Source organism: Physella acuta, unplaced genomic scaffold (genome assembly GCF_028476545.2).
Source record: "Physella acuta isolate Inbredline_101_S28 unplaced genomic scaffold, ASM2847654v3 ptg001637l, whole genome shotgun sequence".
NCBI classification, from domain to species: Eukaryota; Metazoa; Mollusca; class Gastropoda; family Physidae; genus Physella; species Physella acuta.
The window spans coordinates 66,373-88,362 of NW_026733151.1; the positions used below are offsets into that span (position 1 = coordinate 66,373).

At 33.7% G+C, this 21,990-nt stretch overlaps 3 protein-coding genes and 1 long non-coding RNA gene across 7 annotated transcripts in view; 1 reads left to right on the forward strand and 3 right to left on the reverse strand.

Annotated features, from left to right (window-relative positions):
• Positions 1-2,818: 2,818 nt before the first annotated feature.
• LOC131929477 (uncharacterized) lies at positions 2,819-6,918 on the reverse strand. The gene is made up of 3 exons (XR_009383968.1): positions 6,247-6,918; positions 4,703-4,807; positions 2,819-4,417 (listed from the first exon to the last, which is right to left on the reverse strand). It is a non-coding gene; the product is annotated as an uncharacterized LOC131929477 (long non-coding RNA).
• Positions 4,823-6,250, reverse strand: LOC131929476 (cyclic AMP-responsive element-binding protein 3-like protein 3-A). Its single transcript, XM_059285716.1, has one exon. It carries the CDS (start codon positions 6,209-6,211, stop codon positions 5,111-5,113), a length of 1,101 nt encoding a protein of 366 aa, XP_059141699.1. The 5' UTR covers positions 6,212-6,250; the 3' UTR covers positions 4,823-5,110.
• A 947-nt stretch (positions 6,919-7,865) lies between the features above and the next one.
• Positions 7,866-14,316, forward strand: LOC131929472 (ubiquitin-conjugating enzyme E2 Z). 4 transcript variants are annotated; one of them, XM_059285711.1, is made up of 8 exons: positions 7,866-7,954; positions 9,462-9,779; positions 10,127-10,199; positions 10,523-10,710; positions 11,303-11,414; positions 11,644-11,756; positions 12,167-12,257; positions 12,719-14,316. In XM_059285711.1, the coding sequence occupies exons 2-8, from the start codon at positions 9,532-9,534 to the stop codon at positions 12,887-12,889; spliced, it is 996 nt and encodes a 331-aa protein (XP_059141694.1). In that variant the 5' UTR covers positions 7,866-7,954; positions 9,462-9,531; the 3' UTR covers positions 12,890-14,316. The 4 variants fall into 4 exon arrangements, with proteins under 4 accessions (XP_059141694.1, XP_059141695.1, XP_059141693.1 ...); XM_059285712.1 differs by having other exon boundaries at positions 7,873-7,901; XM_059285710.1 differs by lacking the exon at positions 7,866-7,954 and adding an exon at positions 7,968-8,150.
• A 75-nt stretch (positions 14,317-14,391) lies between these two features.
• The window catches only part of LOC131929473 (protein disulfide-isomerase A5), a gene marked incomplete at its 5' end in the record, with an annotated part of 28,198 nt that continues 20,599 nt past the window's right edge, over positions 14,392-21,990 (reverse strand). Inside the window, 4 exon segments of the mRNA XM_059285714.1 lie at positions 14,392-14,885; positions 15,759-15,935; positions 16,585-16,712; positions 17,496-17,561. Of these exon segments, the coding sequence (XP_059141697.1) occupies positions 14,683-14,885; positions 15,759-15,935; positions 16,585-16,712; positions 17,496-17,561 (574 nt within the window).

Here is a 21,990-nt window from a genome sequence, read left to right on the forward strand (position 1 = left end):
GTAGATTCCACGAAGAGTTGTTCAACTTTTACAATCAACCGAACTTTTTAAAAATTTCCCAGCAATAAAATGACTTGACAAAAATGAATATATGCAAGCATATATCTGAATGTAATGAAATGGCCTACGTCTACAAAATCTTGTTGTGATATACAATACAGTAAAATAATCAAAACTTTTTTTTTTAAATGTCTGATACATGATATACTTAAAAATATCAGTTGACTTTAAAAAAAAAAAAAGAATTTCATGGAATGAAATGCTGAATTTTATTAAGCTTATCCACAATTATCAGCTGTTCTGATAGTCCTCACAGATTTGTAAACAGCATAATGTGCTGTAATTTTCTTTTTATATGAACGTATGTAAATAGTGTGTTATAAAAACATATGACTAGACTGATGTAGTGTGCAGTGCTGTACATGTTCTTTTAGTTACATTTTTCTATACTATATGACAATTGTATCCTGTTTCTCCCCCTCCCTCCCAATACAATTGCAGCTTTTCAAAACATTGAAAGCAGTCTGCTCTGGGTTGATAGAAAATAAATTTACATTCAATTTCTAATTACTGAGCAATAAGATTTTGCTAAAAAAATATATTTTACTGATCAAGTTTTAATACAACTTCTTGTTTATTTATTTTCAAAAATAAAATTTTTAACCTCATGCTGTTAAAAAAAAAAAAGAGAAATATTTGAGTTTCTATTTCTAGAAATATTTTCATGTAAGAGTTATCTCACCCTTGTGTCTTCACCAGTCTGCGTGCCATATGACAGAAGGAGAAAATTGTTTTCTAGTTTCACTCTACCCCGATTCTCCGTCCCTTTTTCTACACTCTATTTATATTTTTTTTTAAACAAAAGGTTGCCTTAAAATTTCAGACCTGTTGTCACCAAATTTGTTCATTTAACAAATTCTTCAGTTAATTTCATCTTGCAAGGGTTGGGTTACGTTATGATTCATACCTAGAGAAAACCGTTTATTCTATGTAAATATCTATATATATGATGGATGTTCAGAGCATGCGAAGTTGAATGCTGATTGGATGCTCTTATTCTTTTCTCATTTTGATGTTGAAAAGAATAATATTTATTGAGTTACTCTTATTTACAAATTTTGGTGTAATACATTTTTAGTAATTACTTTTCCAAAACTTTTTGACTTATTTTTAAAATGAAATTTTTAATTTATTTATATGGCAATGACAATTATTTTTAAATGAGTAAAACATCAGGGTTTAGTAAGGATCACAGCTTTTTAACCACTCGCAATGGATGTAATTTTTTTTTCCCGCTTCTCCATTGTTTCTGTTAAAAGAGTTATGAAAAAATATTAATTTGTATTTTTGAAAAGGTATGAATGTTTTTTTTTTAAAAGTCAAACCATGGTTGTGTGGATTTTTGAACGTTTTTAATACATTTGATATTTATGTGTGTGATGATGATGTATTGTGGCCTTATGTAACCACACATGTTGTGCACCACATATTTAGGTTATTTAGCAACAAATAGTGCCTTTCAAAGTGATAACTTGTTTTCTCCGTGTGAATGTTTATTTTCCTAGTACCCCGTGTTTGATGTGATCTTACATGTTAGCCAATGATGCAGTTCAATTATTTATCATTGGAAGTAGATCTGAGTTTTTTTTTTACATGGCATCCCATTTTTGTTTGTACATTCATAGTCATGGTGTTCAGTCAACTCTTCTTTACCACTACGCTGCAACATAGTAACCAGTCCCAGTTTTCTATGACCTTAAAATCTTATGTAAGGAGTTGTATTTCACAGTATGGTGAAATTTCAACTGCTATCAAACTTGTGTTGACAAATATTTTTTATCACTTTTATAATGAACAATTATTTAGGTAGTTCATTCAAACTTTTTTTGTATAAATGTTCACAAACATTTGGGGCTAATTATTTTTCATTTTAAAAATAATTTAACCCATTTTTAATTTTTCCTAACATAGACTGTACATGGAATGTATATATTAAAAAACCCTGTAAGAAACTTGTTAACCTTAGTCTGCTGCTTCACCCTTTCATGTTGCTCTCAAATGTTGTGCCCTCCAAAACTGTATCAAAACTATGACCACGTTCAACAAGTTGAATTTTCTACGTGAACAAAGTTTAACTTCCCTCCAATCAACCAACAGATATTGGTGATGTTTCTACATGAATATTTGTTCTGATGAGAAAGGAAGTGTTGAATGCTGTCTCTCTCTTTTTTGTTTTGTCTAGTTTTTTTTTCAGAACAAACAGCAAATATACAATCATATTACTTTCTACGCTTTGTTGTAATTATTTTAATGTATGACAGTCTGTGTGAAATATACAATTTTAAAATTGAATTAACCCCGAGTAGATTTTTAAAAATAGCTTGACCAACTTGCCCAATATACTAGATTCCAGTAGATGAAAAAAAAATCTAACCGCTAAACCTGAAGTCTGGACCCCAGGCTATGTGCCCTGAAAATGTGGTTGATCAGACTATCCCCTCACATGACATGGTCAATGTAGCCCCATGGACTGCAAATAGTGCAAAGCTTGAGTGAGTTTTTCCCCTGAGTTTATCAGATAATTTACTCAGTGCAACTACAAAAAGGCATGTGTATATATAAAATGACAGGCCACCTGAAATTAGTATTGTCAGTTTCCCATCCAGATACTCTTATGAGCTTGAGGTTAGCAAGCAGTACCATTAAGCTTACACATTTTGCATTGAGGTAAAGGGATTTCAAAATAAACCTTGGTAAATTTTTCTTCCAACACATTTTCTCAATAGCAAAGTTACAGCCAACACAATTTTAAATAGCATAAATAATTATTTTATTTTTAATAATACATATCTACAAAATATACAGTTTGTCAAAGTCCATTCAAAATAGAAATCAGAGGAAATTAAAACAGTGGAGCTACTGAGAATGAAAGGTAATCAACAAATATCTTGCAACGCCAAATATGGCATTGTACAATCAGATGTAGAATGCTGCAGATAATTTACAATGACCAACCACTTCAGGAAAAGGCTCTACATGATGGCATACAATACATCTCTACAACTTTGTTCACAAAGAATGCTTTACATTATTAGGGATCCACCATTTATGAGTTCACTTACCACTTAAGCCAATGCCAACTTCTAAATCCCTAAATTAAAACTAAAAAAAAAGAGATATTTTTTTTCTTAGAGTAAAGCTTAATGAACACAACAGTTATTCATATTTGCAAACTGCATAGAACATTACTGGTTGAATCCAGAGTGTATTAATTAGAAACTATGTTGATACAAGGGTTACTTGTATATAAGAAAGTGCTGAGCCAGTGAAACTACCTCTTGATACTTTACCCAACAACACATCAGGGTGGACATCATAAATGGATGATCCCTAACTCTCAGTGCCATAGCTCAGGGGTCGGCAACCTTTTGAAGTGGAGGAGCCAAAAGTTACAATTTTCACAATTTCCCTAGTTTTAAAGAACCACTAATAATTTTTTTATTTCAAGTATTTTAGTTTTTGATTAAGATTATTAGTATTTTTGCAAGGAGCTGGAGAGCCGCATCTTGACATCAAAAGAGCCGCAGGTTGCCGACCCCTGCCATAGCTACATATGTACATAATGAATCTTTAAGAAAATAATCATGAACATAAAAAAAAATGACATAGAAATAAAACAAATTTCATATGCATGATAATTGATACCACCAAAGTTTACCATACCTTTAGTGCACAACTCAAACAAATAGGCCTCTTCCCGCTAGGCCCTTAATACTTACACAGCGATTCAGATGTCTTTTAAAATCACCAATAAAGTATCATTACAAAAATATAAAAAAGTCAATGTATGAAGTAAACATACTAAATATGAACATAAGAAAGAACAATAAAGTAACCTTAGTGGGGACTGACAGTTCAACAGTGCCTGCATCACAGCTGTTGATCTGGTTAATCAAAGTCAAGTCTTTGAAAAACAATATTCACACACCTAAAACATAGCATGTTTTAGGTGGCATTTTACTTTGATATACAGTTAACAAACCCAGTTTATAAAAAAAAAAAGTCCCCAATAAGTTTAGTAGCATAGTAAATATAAACCAAATACCATAAGGAATCCATACTCCATATAATATCTGGCATGTAACTAACAATGTAATGTTAGCAGACCTAACCTCAATATCAAGCCATTATGTGCCACTAAAATTAAAAGATTACCAGTACTGGTCATTGCCAAGGTGCCAACTACCAGAACCCAGAATATTTAGCTACCCTGGTCAATAAAATAGGGACGGATCTGTTGGCACCATTGACTCACTGTACTCACCACAAACTGATAACAGCCGAAGAGCATAGCTGTTCAATGACCCTAAGTCATCCTGTACACACCAAGACCTTTCTCTTTGTCCCACATACAAAGCTGCATAACAAAATTACAATATAATGGTTAAAATTGCTGAAACACAAAATAAAGATAACTAAACAAAGCTATTACTTCATGTCAAAGCTACAAGATTAAACCATATTAGTAATGAATCAAATTACTTATTACTTTGTAGAAAGTGTCTCAAATTAACTTCAAATATTCATTTAACAACAACATGGAGAAAAGTAGCCTCAGTACCCTCTAAACCCTCAGTGAAATTTTCATAAGCTACTCTCCTTCATGTTGTTTAACACTTTAGACCCATCATTTTCATCTTACCAAAAATCAAAGATATGGAAGCTGTAGAACTTTAGATGATGAAATATCAAATTTAATATTTCATCCCACAGGAACATAAGACTATGAAGCAGATGCTGACTTTGCCTACAGAAAAGAAATGTAAAGCTGTACACTTTGATTTTGCAAATAGTAACCTTTATAATGTTTTGATTCTTTTTTCAAAAACATTTTAAGATACATGATAAACTTAACTTAAACAGTTACAAGTCAAACATAAAATTGAATTAATTATAGACTTTAGGCTGATGCTCAAGTTCTGTGCTTGTCTGTAGACTTCTTAAAGTAGGACTTGCAACCTGGAAATATCTTAATAGGGAAGTAATAATTGTTACAATGTTAACTCAGATTCTGTTTTACAACCTCTTTCCAGAAAGCTGTAAGTATGTTCTATGTACTATGAGCTTGAGAGGAACAGTGTGCACAAAACTCGAGACTGAATTCATCACCATTTACATGCAAACAAACACCAGCTTTTTTTTCTTTTTTGCAAGGTGCTTCAACAGTGGGTTCACCAGACACAGGAATGTTATCCAAAAGTCGTTTTCTGGTGAATCTGGTAGACAGGTTTACGACAGGCACATTGCCTATCTTGTTTAACAGGCTAGATAGTGGACTGGCATTCATGAGTACTGATTTAAGATAAGCAGATTCCTCTTCTAAGTTTGACATGTTTGTTTTTAAGTCAGCAATTTCTTGCTTCATTTGGTGGTTCTGGTTCTTCAAGACTTCCATTTCATTTTCAAGATTCTTGATGTAGGCCTTTTTCTTCTCTCGATTAAGCTTTGCCTGCTGCGCATTTTTCTTTGATCTGTCATCTATTGCTTTAATCACTTGCTCAGAAATTGAGTCATTCGAAACCAAGTTGCATGGCTTTTTGACAGTGATAATTTTTAAACCATGTAGCTTATTTTCTGAACTGACTTTCTTCAATGAACTGGAGCTCTGGCTTGAATCATCACTGTCATACTCAGCAGATATTGAACGAAAAGATGTGCCTTTTTTTGCATCTAGATCTACAACTTTATCATCTAAACAGCATTTGCTGTCACAATTTAACACGTTTTTAAAATTTCTTGTGTTACCTTCTGGTGTACAATTTTCGATACACTTAGATCTATATTGATAGATATTTCGTTCTTGGGGTGGAGGACTGCTCGCAACACTTACAGATTCTGACTCAGATACCCCGCTATCAGATTCATGCAAAGGCGATGGCTGCAAACTGCTGTTTACATAAATATGATCAAAATTTGTTGATGGTGATACTAAAAACTCTTCAGGGTTGAAAATACTGTTGCTTTGATTACTTACATTTGTTGAAGTTGATGAAATATCAGAATCAACATTTTCATTTGACTGAGGAGACGCAAAATTGACATCTGTCGTTATTAATGGCAAAGAACATTCCTCTATGTTGGGCTCCAGGAAATCATTAAACATGTTCTCAAAATCAGCGAATTCTTCACTAAAATATCCGTAATTCATCATTTTTATTTAAGTTAAGGTAAACACAAAATATTAACCTGAATATGACAAAACTCTTCTAGCTTAAACTCTAAACGTTGTTTTCGTCCTGGTCGTGTTGGTAGAGTTTGATAGTTTGGCCTATCCTAAACTCTAAATTCATCCGCAGAAACGTAGTTCTAGGTTTTGGTCGGACTCCAAGAACGCCTAAAACATGTTACGATTGGATGCATATCTATTTTTAACGCTTTTAGTGATATCATAGTTTATTTTTAGAAGCACTGTAATGACTCGTGATTCAACGTATGTCTAACGTTTTCGGTATTGCACTTTTTTTCATCCGCAATATAGTTCAATACAAAGATAATAAAATTTCACCTATATGGATTTTAAAAAAGATTCCCCCATCATTTAATAAACTGTCACAAAACAAGAATATAAAAAAATGCAAAGAACATTAATATTTTACGGCAAAAAATTTATAAGAAAAAGAATTAACTTCCGGAGCTTTAAAAGAATATCATATGCCTATCTTGGCCTAGGTGTAGTCTAGACCCAATTTATTAAAAAGTAAGATTTTAGGCTATTAAACTTATTTTAAGAATCAATTTAATATTTTTAAAATCAATTATTATAAAGCGCCTCCAATTTTCGATGTCTATTGATAAGCATAGAGTTTCAACGATTAAATAAATAGCAAACAATATAAAATTTTAATATATGACATGCTAAAAATAAAATAAAGAATAATTAAACATTTTAATAACATTTTTTAAATAACTACCGAGTATCAAAAAGCAGTATCCAGCAGCATTCCCTTTACTTTAAAATGAAAATCAGTTCCTACCTAAAAAAAATAAATAAAAATAAGCTTCTTTTTCTAGATCTAGATCTACATCACATACACTAAACGATTTTTTGACGTCTAGATCTAGCTGCATTCAGTGAGCGCGCTTTAAATAGACTCCAAATGAACAAGGGAGAATACCACGTTTTTTTTTTTGACTGGGCAAGAATGCTATTTGGTCCTTAATTCCCTTTAAGCAACACCTAGTATTTTTAAAGGGTTGTCCATAAAGACGTCTATTTACAGCATTACAATGGCGCTAGCATTACTGTAACGAAGGGAATACAATGGATTTTTTGTTATCCTAGTGAAGAGATGAGGGTAATATCATTTTAAAAGCGTGACGTCTTTTGTACTAGATTCTAGACCCTTTAGACTGATCTTGACGTAATAAAACACCTTAGTGGCCCCTGCTTGTTTAATATATGAAATATCTTTAAAACTTACGAAAAATAGTGTTTTATTATATTTGTACTTAAGAAATACAAATTATCAGCTTTTCCACATTTATACCCCCCCCCCCTACTTACTTCCCCGAGTGCCATAATCTCAGAAACTGAAATCCCCCTCCCCCTGCCCTTTCTTTTTTTCTTTATCGGTATGAAATATGTATGACATTTAAAGTCAAATAACAGTGTATTAACTAGATTTTTCTGTTAATTAAAGTATTTTTTTGAAAGTAGAATGCCTTCATAAATATTCTTATAGACTCTTTTGGACCTTTCCCTGACTTTCCGTAGGTCTATCTGGATCTATATCTAGATTCTAGATCTTGAATCCAATCGTGTAGTTTTTGGTGTTTAGTTTCCGTAGTGAATCAATTTCCGGTTTGAACTTTCATTTTCTGAGAAGAGTTCTTGCATCAGTGTTTGTTGATGCTTTGCTAATTCTAGAATCTAGATCTAGATCAGATTCTATTAGTTAGTATTATCAAAAAAGTTTTGATTTGCTTTCTTCGATAAGAACATCAATCAATATCAAACACACTCAAAAGAAACTACACTTTAAATTTGACATTTGCTGAGCGCACGTCAATTTTAAATACCAACTTTTAACACACAGACACACAGTTTGACACACACTGACACAGAGATCAAACAACGTTGATTGAACGTAGTACGTAGTAACTAGATTCTCTACAGATAGATCATAAGATCTAGATCTATTCTAGTGCTAGAACAACTTAATCCAGTTACTAGATCTCTAGTCTAGATCAGGGTAAAACTCCATTTTAGCGTATTTTATTCCCCGCTTCACGTCCACCTCCAGTTGGGCGTATTATTTATTATGAACATAACCGAAACACACAAAAACGTTAGGAAAACACTAGAGCTAGATGTACTTATTTTTTATGAATGTGATTATTATTTGGAAAAGGTAAAAACAAAAAAGCATTAGAACAGTTCCAATTAAATATCGTGTGATCGTCAGCGGGAGAAAAATACTTAGAATCTACATGGTCGCGGGTTCACCATGAGTTCACATTGACTTCAATTATAAGCGTATGTCATAGCTCGGGCAATAGCTGTTTGAAATTGTGTTGGCCTCAGTTTTGGGGTCATTTTAAGTTCATAAATGTTTATTTATAGTATCATGCCTTGGAGATACTTGTAACAATACAAACTTAACCGCCTTGCAATTGTGAGTTATGTTTACGTACTTCACCCATCCATTGCCATGAAAATCCTGACACACACACATAGCACATTCAATATTCTAAATTTGGATTTTTCTCAAGTTTTGACAAAAGTAAATTATCACAATCTAAAACGAAGTCAGACTCTTTGTTTTTTATTCATTTTTATTCATTTGTTAAAACAAAAATACAATACAATTAAATAAATCGTGTTTTCCTAATATTTTGGTGTCTTTCGGTTATTATAATAAAATACGCTCAACTGGAGGTAAACGAGAAGCGGAGAATAAAATAAGCTAAAATGGAGTTTTACCCTAGATCAGATCTAGTTACTAGTCATAGTACTACTAAAATCTACACAGTAGAGATTAACCATTGGTCCTGACTGATAAATTATAAATAAATAATAAGTGATAGGTCTATTTAAAATCATTTGCAGCTTTTTAATTTTAGGCCTAACAATTACATTGGTCACAACAAGATTGTAGTAGCCATATGCATTGAAAAGGGACAGACAATTTCACGTTTAACTTTTTAAATACAAATAATTATATTTTCCTGTTCATAAAAGTAACTAATAAATTTTTTTAATGTAAATGTATTAAGTTGCAGAAACTGAGCATTATTTCTATTTTAAATATAAGAGAGTTGCCCTATACACTCTACACAGTAACTTAAAATTTTCTGTCATAAAAATACAATTCTCATTCTAAATTTTTGTCAGGGATTTCAAAACATGTACATCAGTTTTTAACATCTTTAATTAGTGATTCTTTTATTTTAACTTGCAGATTTCACTTGTATTGATGAGAGTAAGATCTTATTACATTGGACCATAAAATCTTTGCCCACACTTCCCCCATGGCTGATGTCAGTGGTTCACAAGCCCCACAGGCAGGAACCAGTGCCACAAAGGTTGATACACCTTCTGAAACTAAAGAGAATATTGCTGAGCTCAATGTCAGCAATGTAGACCTACTGGAGAGCGGGATTGAAGCTGCTATTGGGGCCATGCCAGATTTCTTGAGTGCCAAGTGGGACCCTGATGACCCAACAGATACAGAAGTGACCAATCCACCTTCACCCTCGTGTATTAGGCGCATTAAAAAGTTGGTTTCATTTCACTATCATTGTTAAGTTTATTTTTTTTTTCAAAAAATTAATTTTTCTAAATATTTTGATTCCTGAACACTAACACTGTAAAATAATTTCATCATAATTTTTTTCCCTGTTTGTGCCCAAGACACACGGGGTAGATGAAGTAGAGTTCATCTGTTTCAGAGACCTCAGGGATAGTGAATACAAAGGGATAGTGTAGTCAGCACTATGCCCAGCCGCCTTTGCTTTTCCTTACGTGAGTTAGGTACCCATCAGAGCTTAGTGGACTCCGTGACATTCTACTAACTTGAACCTGGATTCGAAATAAACAACTTTAATAATTTGTTTCTGCTTTCAGTGATATTTTAGCAATATATTCTGATCCACCTCCAGGACTTTGTGTTATGCCAGATCCTAATAACATCACCAAGGTATTTTGATATTGTTATAAAAAAACATAAAAAAGTAGCTAACAGTAACTAAATTCTTTCTCTTTTCCTTTTATATTTTTGTTAAGTAACCATTTTCCCATGTGCTTTTTTTTTTTTTAATTTAAAAATAATTTAGATTTTCCTTTTAAAATGCTGTAATTTTATTTTTATATTATTTGTAGATTTAATTTGATTACTACATTTAATAATCAAAGCATAGTGAACAAGACTAAAAACAGATGAAATAAAAACTAAATAGTTTTATCCATTATAATTTTGTCAAAAGATTCTACATTCATTAAATATTAAAATTTTATCAACAGATTCATGCCCTCCTGACTGGTCCATTCGACACGCCATATGAAGGTGGATTCTTCTATTTTCTCATCCGCTTTCCCTCAGACTATCCCATCAGCCCTCCTCGGGTCCGCTTAATGACAACAGGAAATGGAACAGTCAGATTCAACCCAAATTTATACAAAAACGGCAAAGTCTGTCTCAGTATATTGGGGTAAGTCTGTCTCAGTACATTGGGGTAAGTCTGTCTCAGTACATTGGGGTAAGTCTGTCTCAGTACATTGGGGTAAGTCTGTCTCAGTATATTGGGGTAAGCATCTAGTATCAATATAACTATATGGCGATAAATATGTAATATCAGCCTATAATTGTAAGCACCAAATATCAGCCTATGTTGGTAAGCACCAAATAGACTATGCCGGTAAGCACCAAATATTAGTGTGATTATAAGCATCAAGTAGTAGCCTACATTTAACTTAATTAAAGCTTAAAACTTTTAGTGTTCTAGGATAAGCACCAAATCTGTATTAACACTGATTGTTAAACACACTGTTGGTTGAAGTTACATGATACTGAGGTTTAAAAAATTGCAAGAGGTCTTTTATGTAACTACTTACATAAATAGATAATGCAAAACTACAGAAATATTTAAGCACAAAACAGCACTTTTTATGACAGTTGCAAAAAATTAATTTTATTTAAAAAGTCTGTTAAAAATAAAACTTTTATTTTACATGCTACAAAACAAAAGATTGAGGTTGTTATTAAATGTTTTTAAATTATTGGTTTTTTTTGTTGTTTCACAGAACATGGGCAGGTCCATCTTGGAGCCCAGCACAGACCTTATCAACTGTTCTCATTTCCATTCAGTCCCTGATGAATGAGAAACCGTACCACAACGAACCAGGTTTTAAACATGTGAGCAGCATGCTAGTCTTGTTACATTTGGCACTAATAAAACTTACTGAATAGGATATTCCTTTTTTTTAAATTCGTTTTTTTTTACCTTCAATTTTATCCTCTCAGTAGAACTGGCCAGCTTCTGTTATTTTTTTATTTACCATAACAAAGGTATAGACATGAAAAAAATTGTATTTTTGTGTAATTTTTATAAGTTAAATATAAAAAGCATGTTCCTTGTCAATAGGAACGGACGTCTGGCGATTCGAAACATTACAATGACATAATCCAGCATGAGACCATACGTGTGGCTGTATGTGATATGATTGATGGGAACATCCGGATACCAGACACATTAAGGTGCGTGTTTTTTCTTCTTCCAAGTGAGCCATGAGCACTGTTTTAGAAAATTTAGTTTTTTATTCTGACTAGTAATTGTGTTTGGTACTGCAGTAACTATTTCTGTTGGTTTTGTTGATAATGCTTTGTTGTAAGGAAGGTGCTGAATATAAAATATTTGTCATCTCAATGATTTTATCATTGAAAATAATCTACCATTTGACTTTTTCTTTAATTAATATACCCAAAACAATTCCTGTAAGTTAAAAATACTTAACTTGGTTTTCATTAACCATGGTATGTAATGCTATTATACTAGTTTTAAAAAAAAAATATTTCCATATTAGGTCTTGTTATTTTTAGGGTTTTTCTTTTAAACATTTTTTTTTTCTTTTCTACTCCAAATATTGGACTAAATTCTTTTGTCTTAGGGTTGTCATGGAGAGCTCATTTCCTGACTATTACAAATATTATGTCCAAGTGTGTGAGTCTCATCTTCACCTGGATGGCATGGACATGAATGTAAGTAGGGGTCAGAGGGCAAGTTTGCTTTATTCTTTAATTTTTTTTAAAAAAACAAAATATTAGAAAGTATCTACTAGTAATAGTAACCAAAGTAGGTGTTAATATTTTTAGTTTACATGCCCAAGTCAAACTCTTACACCATTTTGGTCTCAGTGATCAAAGCAGTTTTTTTTTAAATATAAAAACCAGTAGATCACATAATCTTTCCCCACATAAAATATTTTTTGCCAATTTATGCAACTATACAATAGCACATTTTCCCTCTGGCTTGGAGTGGCTTGTGCCAAATCCTTATAATAGAATACTTTTTTTTTCATCTTTCTGAATTTTGCACTGAGGTGTTTCTTTTTCTTACCCACATTTTAGTTTTAATATGCTAACATACATGCGCATGACGATTAACATAAATGCATGTTTATGTGATACTATAAGTTAATCTTTGATTCAAAACTTTTTAGGATCCTTTTGGAGACTCCAGACCCAAGTTTGACTTCAAGTCTTTACTCAAACGCCTGAAGGCCATCCGGGCAAGGCTGGATAATAAGACCACAGACAGCGACAGTCAGGAGGAGTTGGATGAAGATGATGATCAAAGTGACAAGGAGGAAGAGGAGGATGATAAAAGTTGACGCCAAGAGTACCGTCCCAGCCAGGAGGGGGTGGGGCCACACCAAGGGACCTGTGGGACATGTCGCTGCGGCTGTGCTGTTTTATAAGGAAGCATTTTGTGATAATTTTTTTTAATGTGAATAGCATGTGTATTATAGATTTGTATTGATTTACAGTTTTTTTGTATAAAGCTTGATGCAGATGGCAGTTTTGAATTATTGCCAGATTTTTAAAACTGTTAATGGTAACTTGTATAGCTAAAATATGTGCACCATTCACAATTTTTAACCAATACTTTTTAAAGCTACTTCTAATTCTAATGGATGTTTCAGTGGGCTTTTAAAGTTTTTTCTTTCTTACTTTTGCAGAGAGGTTTGACTTTAGTTAAAAAAAGATTGTGTTCTTTATGTATTTTTACCGCAGTCATTTGAGTTATAGACAATGAAAATCTGGAAACAACATTAACCTCAGAAAACTAATGTCTTGAGGACAGGCCTAGACAAATGCATGGTAAAATACTGAGTTCAAATCCCCTGTATGTTTTGTGTAGATCCAGAGCTAGTCAGTTTTCTGTGACTGACCAGGAGGAACTTTTCTAACAGGCTGTCTAGTTAATTCTACCTGCTTCTGTTTCTCATTTGTGGTTAGTAATGACATCTGAAAACTAATTAATGCTGTTGCAGATATTTAGTTGTGATGATTATTTACTTAAATTTTCATTATTTTCTGAATGGAATGTTCATGATGTACATTTTTAAGACACCCTGTTAATATGGATGCATTAAAACATGAGGGAACAAACCTTGGATGGAACACTTGTGTTATTTCAAGTAGTAATGGGGGCGTGACCTTCTGCTGTTTACTAACAAATAGTTAATGTAAATAAATTACTTTTTTTCTATGTTTATCATAGCTATGTAAACAATTTGTACAAGTTAGATAGACTATGACGATTTTGGTTAACCCAGACAATCTTTAAGTTGGTCGTTGCCATACATACTGTGTTATTCTACCTGTTTTCTTTTTAAAATGTTGTGTTCATAAAATGACTGCATTATTACAAGTACACTGATATTATTGTCTCATATCTCCCTCACAAATACCTACTAAAGTTAATGATTTTTAGGCGGTAAATAAAAAAAACATTCCAAAGATTTGAAACAAGTTACACCCATGGTCTAAGACTTGACATCTCATAAGGATTTTTTTTATATCCTTCTACCAACAGAAATGTTTAATCACATTTTAAATGAAGCATGGCTGTTTCCAACAAATCATCTCAACAAAAATTAAGTGATTACTAGATCTATTATTACAGTAGAACAGCAGTCACATATCAGATTACTGACACTTTTTATTTTACTTAAACTTTGCTGAAAGTTTTTGTACATTATAGGATCTGAGCCTTTTAGATAGAATTCTAAGTAATAAATATCTGGCATTTTGATATGTTTTGTTTTCTTTCTATTTCTTTGTGGTGATTATTTCCAGTTTTCTACCAGCCAAAATATGTAACCAACTGATTAATGTAAAAAAAAAAAGCAATTTATTTAATAAAATAATTTTTATTATGATGATATCACACAATCTGCTCAGATGATATAACTGATATGGGACTTTTAAAAAACAAAGATTCCTAAAAAAAAATAGTCATACTTTCAGGATCAAATGTTATAACTGTTAAAAAATTACATTCTAGACAGACCATCATATATATGTATAAATGAAGCTATTGAAAACAAGATCTAGAATAAATTTCGAATGAACAAACCAAGCTTTCAAACAAACATTGATCCTACAGCTGAGCCAGAGTTTACAAATCTTCACGCTTCTTGTGTCCATGCTGTGTGTTGTGGGGGACTTGTTTGGAGTCCAAGTCAAAATCAGTGGGGACCCTTTCCAAAAAGTTCCTCATAGACACGTAGTTCGGAGCCTCGTCGTACTTGTTCAGGTACTTGCCACCCACGTACAGCTTGAAGGAGGGGAACACCTTGATGTTCTCCATCTCACATAATGCTGGGGAAGGCAAACAGTTTTGTCCATCAATTAAACAAGCATTTTCAAATTAACATGGCATTAAAATTCTGCTACTTAAGAAAAAGTATGTTGCAGTATCACAAGGAAAAGCATGAGCCACTTCACATTGTAGCAAATAATCTGCTGATTAATAACAAACAAAAATATGAGCTACTATTTTATACTTGTGGGACGGGGTGGCCTAGCAGTAGAGAGCTAGACTACTTATGTGAAACCCTATGGTTTAAGTCAGTAGAATGTCCCTGAGTCCACCCAGCTCTGGTGGGTACCTAACTCACATTAGTGAAACAAAGGCTGGGCATATTGCTGACCACACTATCCCTTCATATGCAGAGGTCTCGGACACATATGAACTCTACTTCATCTGCCCCATGTGTCTTGGGCACAAACAGGAAAAGATGCTGATTTTATACTTGGAAAGGTTAGAAAATATGCTCTACCAGTTTTTAAAGTAGGTTTTCAAAAAGTAGGGTTTAAGTACTGAAACTTGTAGCCAAAAGGTTTATAAATGTATGCATGACAGGTGGACTAAGTAGTACAATAGTTTCATTTAACTAGGTAAACTACAAATGCAACACAAGTACTAGCAATGCTAAACTCAAAAGTTCTTATTGGTAGATGAAAGACATCTATGGATCTTGTTGATTTCAATGAGAACAGTTAAAGTTGGGTGGTCAAGATTGTAACTTGCTATTGGCCATAACCACGAAAACAAATGCACTTAGCATCATAGAACTAAAATGCTATTCTTAAAAACTTTCTCAATATTACAAGACTTAACAACTTGGATGACATCCCCTACAGCCTGTAAAATAAAAACAAAAGCCAGCTAGTATTGTATTAGAAGCTTACCTTCTTCCTTCGAACAATCAACTGCTGCATAGAAGCGGTTTTTCACAGTGGTTGTTTTAGCTGCCTTGAGGAAATGAGGTTTGGCGCTCTGACAGTATTTGCAATCAGGGTTATAGAACATGACTAGAGCTGCTGCCTTTTCTCCTGTGTCAAGGGAAATAAGTTTTTGTTTTAAAACTGAAAATGAGAAAGAGAGAAAAAAATGGCAGTACTTACTATTTGGCCTAGGGAACATTACTATCCCTTTTTATAATCAAAAGGAAGTAATATTTTTTTTTTAAAAAGATAAATGAAAACCACAGGGAATTAACCATAGTTCTCCACTTTTGGGAAAATGGTATTTTGTATTTGAGATCTGTTTTTGTTCCACTGTGGTATGATTTTAAAATCCTAAGTATTGCGCGGATTGTGCTTTAATATTGTTATATGCGATACATATACAATTGTACTACATGAATCAGAAGCTAACTAAAAAAATTCAAACAATGGACGTGTAGTTTTTCCCATGTGGTTTTCAAATGTTTACACCAAAATTAATCACAATACAACTGACCAATAGCTAGCTGCCACTGTTTGTATGAAGACATTTTTGTATCATTGTTAAGGTTAGTTGGTTAGTGCTACAATAGATACCAGGCAAACTCTAACCTACCTAATACCAAGATCAACTTTAACCCACACTGCAAGACCAGACATAACAACAGATCACCCTAAGCATTAAGGCTATAAAGTTTTATACACAAAGATCCAGCATTACTGACAATACAACCATTAAACTACAACATTATAGCTTAAACACAACTATTGCAACTACAACATAGCTCACCAATGAAGTTTTGGAAATCTTTTCTGCCAAGCATTTTAACAGATCGGGATTTGATGAAGGGGATGGGCTTTTCTTCATCTTTCTTTGACGCTTTAGACATTTCTGCTGCTTCGTCTCCGTACAAAGAGCTAGTGGAAAAAACATTCATACCATGAAATATTTGATGTTCAGAACTTACTTCGGTTAACATTAGCTCAAAAGCTGTGAGATCTAGTCTGAATCAGATTAACATATTCATAAACTGAGATTACTCTTAAAACTTTATCATAATTCAGAAGCTGTACCAGATCTAACATACAACTTACTCTATCATAAACTGTACCAGGCCTAACATACAACTTACTCTATCATAAACTGTACCTGGCCTAACATACAACTTACTCTATCATAAACTGTACCAGGGCTAACATACAACTTACTCTATCATAAACTGTACCCGGCCTAACATAACTTACTCTATCATAAACTGTACCAGGCCTAACATACAACTTACTCTATCATAAACTGTACCAGGCCTAACATACAACTTACTCTATCATAAACTGTACCAGATCCAACATACAACTTACTCTATCATAAACTGTACCAGGCCTAACATACAACTTACTCTATCATAAACTGTACCAGGCCTAACATACAACTTACTCTATCATAAACTGTACCAGGGCTAACATACAACTTACTCTATCATAAACTGTACCTGGCCTAACATACAACTTACTCTATCATAAACTGTACCAGGCCTAACATACAACTTACTCTATCATAAACTGTACCAGGCCTAACATACAACTTACTCTATCATAAACTGTACCAGGCCTAACATACAACTTACTCTATCATAAACTGTACCAGGCCTAACATACAACTTACTCTATCATAAACTGTACCAGGCCTAACATACAACTTACTCTATCATAAACTGTACCAGATCCTCTTTTGTTCTGCCACTCTTGTACTCTGTTTCTTCACCTTCTCTGTAAAAAATAAATCACTTATCTACAGCCACACATGGACTGACATTACAGAGGAGAACATTTATTAGCTGATACAGCGGTAGAGTAAAAGATTTTCATGTCACATGTACTACATCTCATAAGGTGATACAGTACTAGATGTCACAGAGTTATACAGTACTAGATGTCACAAGGTAATACAGTACTAGATGTCACAAGGTAATACAGTACTAGATGTCACAAGGTGGTACAGTACTAGATGTCACAAGGTGGTACAGCACTAAATGTCACAAGGTGGTACAGCACTAAATGTCACAAGGTGATACAGTAATAGATGTCACAAGATAATACAGTACTAGATGTCAGAAGTTGATACAGTACTAGATGTCACAAGAAAGTACAGTAGTAGATATCACAAGATGATATAGTACTCGATGTCAGTACTGGATGTCAAAAGATGGTACAGTACTAGATGTCACAAGAAAGTACAGTAGTAGATATCACAAGATGATACAGTACTGGATGTCAGTACTGGATGTCAAAAGATGGTACAGTACTAGATGTCACAAGAAAGTACAGTAGTAGATATCACAAGATGATACAGTACTCGATGTCAGTACTGGATGTCAAAAGATGGTACAGTACTAGATGTCACAAGAAAGTACAGTAGTAGATATCACAAGATGATACAGTACTCGATGTCAGAAGTTGATACAGTACTAGATGTCACAAGAAAGTACAGTAGTAGATATCACAAGATGATATAGTACTCGATGTCAGTACTGGATGTCAAAAGATGGTACAGTACTAGATGTCACAAGAAAGTACAGTAGTAGATATCACAAGATGATACAGTACTCGATGTCAGTACTGGATGTCAAAAGATGGTACAGTACTAGATGTCACAAGAAAGTACAGTAGTAGATATCACAAGATGATACAGTACTCGATGTCAGTACTGGATGTCAAAAGATGGTACAGTACTAGATGTCACAAGAAAGTACAGTAGTAGATATCACAAGATGATACAGTACTCGATGTCAGTACTGGATGTCAAAAGATGGTACAGTACTAGATGTCACAAGAAAGTACAGTAGTAGATATCACAAGATGATACAGTACTCGATGTCAGTACTGGATGTCAAAAGATGGTACAGTACTAGATGTCACAAGAAAGTACAGTAGTAGATATCACAAGATGATACAGTACTCGATGTCAGTACTGGATGTCAAAAGATGGTACAGTACTAGATGTCACAAGAAAGTACAGTAGTAGATATCACAAGATGATACAGTACTCGATGTTGCAGGGTGATACAGTACTAGATGTCACTAGGTGGTATAGTACTAGATGTCATACAGTGATGTAGTACTAACTAAATGTCACAAGGTGATTCAGTACTAGATGTCATACAGTGATGTAGTACTAACTAAACGTCACAAGGTGATTCAGTTCTAGATGTCATACAGTGATGTAGTACTAACTAAATGTCACAAGGTGATTCAGTACTAGATGTCATACAGTGATGTAGTACTAACTAAATGTCACAAGGTGATTCAGTACTAGATGTCATACAGTGATGTAGTACTAACTAAATGTCACAAGGTGATTCAGTACTAGATGTCATACAGTGATGTAGTACTAACTAAATGTCACAAGGTGATTCAGTTCTAGATGTCATACAGTGATGTAGTACTAACTAAATGTCACAAGGTCCTACAGCAATAGATGTCATACAGTGATGTAGTACTAACTAAATGTCACAAGGTGATTCAGTTCTAGATGTCATACAGTGATGTAGTACTAACTAAATGTCACAAGGTGATTCAGTTCTAGATGTCATACAGTGATGTAGTACTAACTAAATGTCACAAGGTCCTACAGCAATAGATGTCATACAGTGATGTAGTACTAACTAAATGTCACAAGGTGATTCAGTTCTAGATGTCATACAGTGATGTAGTACTAACTAAATGTCACAAGGTCCTACAGCAATAGATGTCATACAGTGATGTAGTACTAACTAAATGTCACAAGGTGATTCAGTTCTAGATGTCATACAGTGATGTAGTACTAACTAAATGTCACAAGGTCCTACAGCAATAGATGTCATACAGTGATGTAGAACTAACTAAATGTCACAAGGTGATACAGTTCTAGATGTCATACAGTGATGTAGAACTAAATGTCACAAGATGATTCAGTACTAGATGTCATACAGTGATGTAGTACTAACTAAATGTCACAAGGTGATTCAGTACTAGATGTCATACAGTGATGTAGTACTAACTAAATGTCACAAGGTGATTCAGTTCTAGATGTCATACAGTGATGTAGTACTAACTAAATGTCACAAGGTGATTCAGTACTAGATGTCATACAGTGATGTAGTACTAACTAAATGTCACAAGGTGATTCAGTACTAGATGTCATACAGTGATGTAGTACTAACTAAATGTCACAAGGTGATTCAGTACTAGATGTCATACAGTGATGTAGTACTAACTAAATGTCACAAGGTGATTCAGTTCTAGATGTCATACAGTGATGTAGTACTAACTAAATGTCACAAGGTCCTACAGCAATAGATGTCATACAGTGATGTAGTACTAACTAAATGTCACAAGGTGATTCAGTTCTAGATGTCATACAGTGATGTAGTACTAACTAAATGTCACAAGGTGATTCAGTTCTAGATGTCATACAGTGATGTAGTACTAACTAAATGTCACAAGGTCCTACAGCAATAGATGTCATACAGTGATGTAGTACTAACTAAATGTCACAAGGTGATTCAGTTCTAGATGTCATACAGTGATGTAGTACTAACTAAATGTCACAAGATGATTCAGTTCTAGATGTCATACAGTGATGTAGTACTAACTAAATGTCACAAGGTGATTCAGTTCTAGATGTCATACAGTGATGTAGTACTAACTAAATGTCACAAGGTGATTCAGTTCTAGATGTCATACAGTGATGTAGTACTATCAAAATGTCACAAGGTGATACAGTAGCCTACTCTCCTATCTATTCTATAAATGGTACTTAATCTCATTGCCCTAACATCAGCTACATCCTTACCATAGAATATAGATCTCTACATCTAAAATTCCGTATTGCTTTTACTACGCAATATATTTGTTCATAATATAGAATATCTGGGATATAAAGATGGAGTCAGCATTTCTAAAATGTGTAAAACACAATTACTACAGACTAACTCGGGGGGGGGGGGGGGGAACTTGAAATTTTGTGGGCGGAGGGGGAAGAGCGGAAATATATTTTACAACATAAATTATAGGGGGGGGGGGGGGGTGATGGGGGTACTCTAAATGAGGGGAGAGGGGGAAATGTTTAAAAGAAACCTTATCAAAACCGATTAAGGTCAACGAAAAATTCAAATCAAACGAAACAATAGCAACAGGACGTGAAATATAAATAGATAACTATTTGATTAGTCTATATAGATCTATCTAGAGTCTAGAGTAATCTAGACTATTCTAGACCTCGCCTCTATATATTATATATTAAATAATATTACTATACTTATACTATACTACAGATGGCATGTATGGCATTTAAGAATGTTTGTGATTTAACAGATCTAGGGATACACATTTATTACCAAAAAAATGATGTTACTTTTTTTGTTAAAGCTGTGATAGCAAATCTACCTATATTTTAAATTCTGCGTGTTTTTTTTTCCTATTTAACTAACACGTTTCGAACATTTAGTTTACCGGCATTGTTTACAAACCTTATCACTTGATTAGACCCCGATGTTGCTAAATGACAAGAGCACACGATCTGATGACGTTTGCAGTTGCCAGGATCGCTCAATGTTTCAAATAAATGGAGTAAAGAAGCTCAAAATCTGATGACATCATCAGCTCAATTGTGTGCAAGTGAAAACCCGCGCCCGTAATTGAAAGAAATCGGACAGCACGGTTTCAAATTTACAAGCAGGCCGTACGTAAATAATGCATTCCACTCCTAGGGAGGGTGGGGGTCGAACTTATATGATGGGGAGGGGGAGTGTGAGTACGCTTTAAGTGCAGTGTTTCTTCGAAACGGAATGTATATAGAACATATATACTTTTAACAGTGCCCCTCCCCCCCCCCCCGAGAAAAAAGTTGTTTTAGTTTTAAATAAGACATTTTAAAATTGGGATACAAAATGTTCAATAGGCTTTATACCCTGACTCCTATTTCCCAGAATAAAATACAAGGAATTTTTTCTCCTAGATCGGTTGGAAGACCTGAGCAATAGAGAACCGATGTTTTTAACTAAACCTACTTCAAAGCTTATAATCAGCTTTAAATTTGATATATAGGCTGCCCCTTATAAAAGGAAATAGCTTAGTAAAATATTAAAAGTAAAAATTAAAAAAAAAATATCCTAGTTTGGAATTGTAACATCATTTAAGGGGGAGGGGAGGAGAGGGG

Bases quoted from the DNA above. Each gene is read 5' to 3' on its own strand.
- LOC131929472 (XM_059285711.1), top strand. From the start codon at position 9,532: ATGGCTGATGTCAGTGGTTCACAAGCCCCACAGGCAGGAACCAGTGCC. The intron at 11,415-11,643 runs GTGAGCAGCATG...CCTTGTCAATAG, and splicing joins ACGAACCAGGTTTTAAACAT to GAACGGACGTCTGGCGATTC. The intron at 11,757-12,166 runs GTGCGTGTTTTT...CTTTTGTCTTAG, and splicing joins CGGATACCAGACACATTAAG to GGTTGTCATGGAGAGCTCAT.
- LOC131929476 (XM_059285716.1), bottom strand. From the start codon at position 6,211: ATGATGAATTACGGATATTTTAGTGAAGAATTCGCTGATTTTGAGAAC.